Source organism: Arachis ipaensis, chromosome B07 (genome assembly GCF_000816755.2).
Source record: "Arachis ipaensis cultivar K30076 chromosome B07, Araip1.1, whole genome shotgun sequence".
Taxonomy (NCBI): domain Eukaryota; kingdom Viridiplantae; phylum Streptophyta; class Magnoliopsida; order Fabales; family Fabaceae; genus Arachis; species Arachis ipaensis.
In genome coordinates this window covers 9890421-9893347 of record NC_029791.2, presented here as the reverse complement: position 1 = coordinate 9893347, position 2927 = coordinate 9890421, and the positions used below count along the sequence as shown (strand labels likewise).

At 31.2% G+C, this 2927-nt stretch overlaps 2 protein-coding genes across 2 annotated transcripts in view; both read left to right on the top strand.

The window, feature by feature from the left end:
• LOC110264465 (phosphoinositide phospholipase C 6-like) lies at positions 673-1240 on the top strand. The gene has a single exon (XM_021106661.1). It carries the CDS (start codon positions 799-801, stop codon positions 1174-1176), a length of 378 nt encoding a protein of 125 aa, XP_020962320.1. The 5' UTR covers positions 673-798; the 3' UTR covers positions 1177-1240.
• LOC107606651 (phosphoinositide phospholipase C 6-like) overlaps positions 1935-2927 on the top strand; it is a 5606-nt gene continuing 4613 nt past the window's right edge. Inside the window, exons 1-3 of the mRNA XM_021107676.1 lie at positions 1935-2155; positions 2245-2380; positions 2631-2876. Coding sequence (XP_020963335.1) covers positions 1935-2155; positions 2245-2380; positions 2631-2876 — 603 coding nt within the window. The remainder of the gene's footprint in view (positions 2156-2244; positions 2381-2630; positions 2877-2927) is intronic.

The following is a 2927-nucleotide window of genomic DNA, read 5'->3' as shown; positions in this document are numbered from 1 at the left end:
AATGATTGTTGATGACAGTGTCGTAGATGACTATGGATTGATTATTGTTTTTGTTTAGTTCTTGATTCTCTTGTTGCACCATCTTGTTGTGTTGAGCTTCTTTACTTAAAATCAAATATATAATAAAAAATAAAAAAATACTAGAAGCCATCAGAATTTATTATTTTTTATTAGCATTTAGCTATTAATTCGATTTTTTTAGCCTAATTTTTTAGTCTAGTAATCCAATAACATATTTTATCTCATATTTTTTAAACATTAATGAATAACTGATAATAAAAAATAATAAATTTTGATAGTTCTCTAACATTTCTCATAAAAAAAATTACATGAAGAGTGGTATTATAAAAAATAGAATAAAATTATAATTTTTTAAAAAATATACATAATTATTACTTTATTAGTAATTTTTGTTGTTAGAATAACTTTTAAAAAACATTTAAAAAGTTTAACTTAAACCAGCAAAAGTTCCTGTAGTTAAAGTTTTTGTTTTTACACACATCATGATGTTATAAATTTTTGTTTACATGCAAGTACGTAGTTTTAAGTTTTAACTTTTAACTAAGTCGAACGCGAATCTCGCTTGAAACTCATTCCAATTTTCCATATAAGCCTTTCGAATTTCAAAAATTGCATCCATTCATTATTATTCCATCGCCTTCTTTCTCTCTCTCTCTTAGCTTCCTCCCTCTTCCTTCAATCTTTTCTGCACAAACAAATGCAACAACTTAATTAGGGTTACACCAAACCCTATTATTTCAAATCTCCAAAAAATACTAATTAATTTAATTAATTAAAATGGCGCAAAATATCAAAACGATCAAGTACTTCCACCGGAAGTTCGTCCAAGAAGAGCAGACGGCGCCGGAGGACGTTAAGGAAGCTTTCGCCACGTTCGCGGAGGGCGGCGACACCATGTCCGCCGGCCAGCTTCGCGAATTCGTGGACAAGGTTCAGTGCCAACCGCAATACACCGTCGAGGAGTGTGAGCGGATCATGGAGACCTTCTTGAGATCGCGAAGGGACGAAAGTGATAATGATGAGAACAACAAGAAGAAGAAAAAGGGCGGCGACGGCGACGGTAATGACAATGGTGGTTGTTGTTTCACCCTCGAAGAATTCTTCCAGTTCTTGTATTTTGATGAATTCAATGCTCCTCTCTCTCCTGAGGTATGATTGTGCTTTCTGTCTCTTATCATTCTTTTCAAATGCTTATTGTTTGGTCAAAAATTACATAGGAATGTTATAGGCATCAATTTTGTATACATAAAGTAATGGATGAAAAGTTAAATAAGATAAGGTGTGTCGTGTATAAAAGGGGTGCATAAAAAGTGATGTAAGTATCATTTCTCAAAATTGTATCTGTTAGTAAAATTATAATTTTTTTTAATGATAATATACCGTACAAGAGAAAGAAAAGAAGTTTGTATGGATGAGTAATTGCCTCAACAAAATCTTCCTTTTTTCCCTTTTTTTATTAAAGATTGTATATTTGGTTGTAAATTTTAAATATTTAAATTCAATTTTATGATATTTTATTTCTGACGAAATATTGACTAAATTTTTAGAGTGATCCTTTAGATTTACATTATGTACTGATTTAGTTTCTGAAATTTTAATTATTATTTTTGAGGTTGATTTTCAGACACTATAGTAGAGTCTCTTGATCCCTTTTCACTAGTAACTTGTAGTGAAGTTTCAAAGGTCGATGTTTGTTTTTTATACCAAAAAAATGGGTGCATTTTAGATGCAAACATATATCAAAACAATGTCATATCTATTCAGTTCATCACTTTGTTTATTGAGTCACTGTTAAAAAGGGAAAAGAATGATTACTATGATAGAGATTAGTTTCAAAAATGATAACCAAATTATTTTAACCAAATTCAGAAATAATTTTACAATTTAGGCATCTTAAGTTCATAGTATAAAGGATGGATATTGGGGTGATTTTCCAGGTACATCATGACATGGATGCTCCATTATCACATTATTTCATAAACACAGGGCACAATTCATATCTCACTGGGAATCAACTAAGCAGCGATTGCAGTGAGGTGCCAATCATACAAGCCTTGAATAAAGGTGTTCGAGTTATTGAACTTGACTTATGGCCCAATTCAAATAAAACTGATATTGATGTAGTTCATGGAAGGTAACGTAGCTATATTAATCTCCTACTTAGAGTTTATTAATTTGATATATTATATCATTAATTTATAAACATTGATGTGAACATTGTAGGACACTTACTGCTCCTGTGTCACTATACAAATGTTTAGTGGCCATAAAAGATAATGCTTTTGTTGCTTCTGAATACCCAGTCATTATAACTTTAGAAGACCACCTTACAAAAGATCTTCAAGCTCTAGCTGCAGAGGTAATAATAATAATTCAGAAATGTTTGATAACCAAAGAAAATCAGCCAAAAACAGTCATAACTTGTCTTATTTAGCATTTATTAATTGTTGCGATAATTAATTAATGCTAAATAAGGCAAGTTCTGGCTGTATTTTTGTCTACCTAGCATTATCCATAATAATTAAGATTATTCCATTACTTCCCTTAATTAACTGAGTGTAAATGTAATTAATTAATTAGTTAATTAAGGTTTGTTACGTTGTTTGTAGGTAACAAATGAAATATTTGGAGATTTGTTATACTACCCTCCAGAAGATGCAATGGATGAATTCCCATCACCAGAATCATTAAAAGGGAGAATCCTAATATCAACAAAACCACCTCCAGTTGATGAACTAAGAGATACCTTTTCCAAGCGTTTGATAAAGGATGGTAAGGAATCTGAAAGAGAATCTGCTGATGAAGCTCTATCACCCCCTCCAAGCATTGGTTCTGATGTGGACGCTTGTGATAGGGTAAGCATTTTGCATGTTTTCTAATAGAATATAAGTGACAAATAAATTCTT

Bases quoted from the DNA above. Each gene is read 5' to 3' on its own strand.
- LOC110264465 (XM_021106661.1), top strand. From the start codon at position 799: ATGGCGCAAAATATCAAAACGATCAAGTACTTCCACCGGAAGTTCGTC.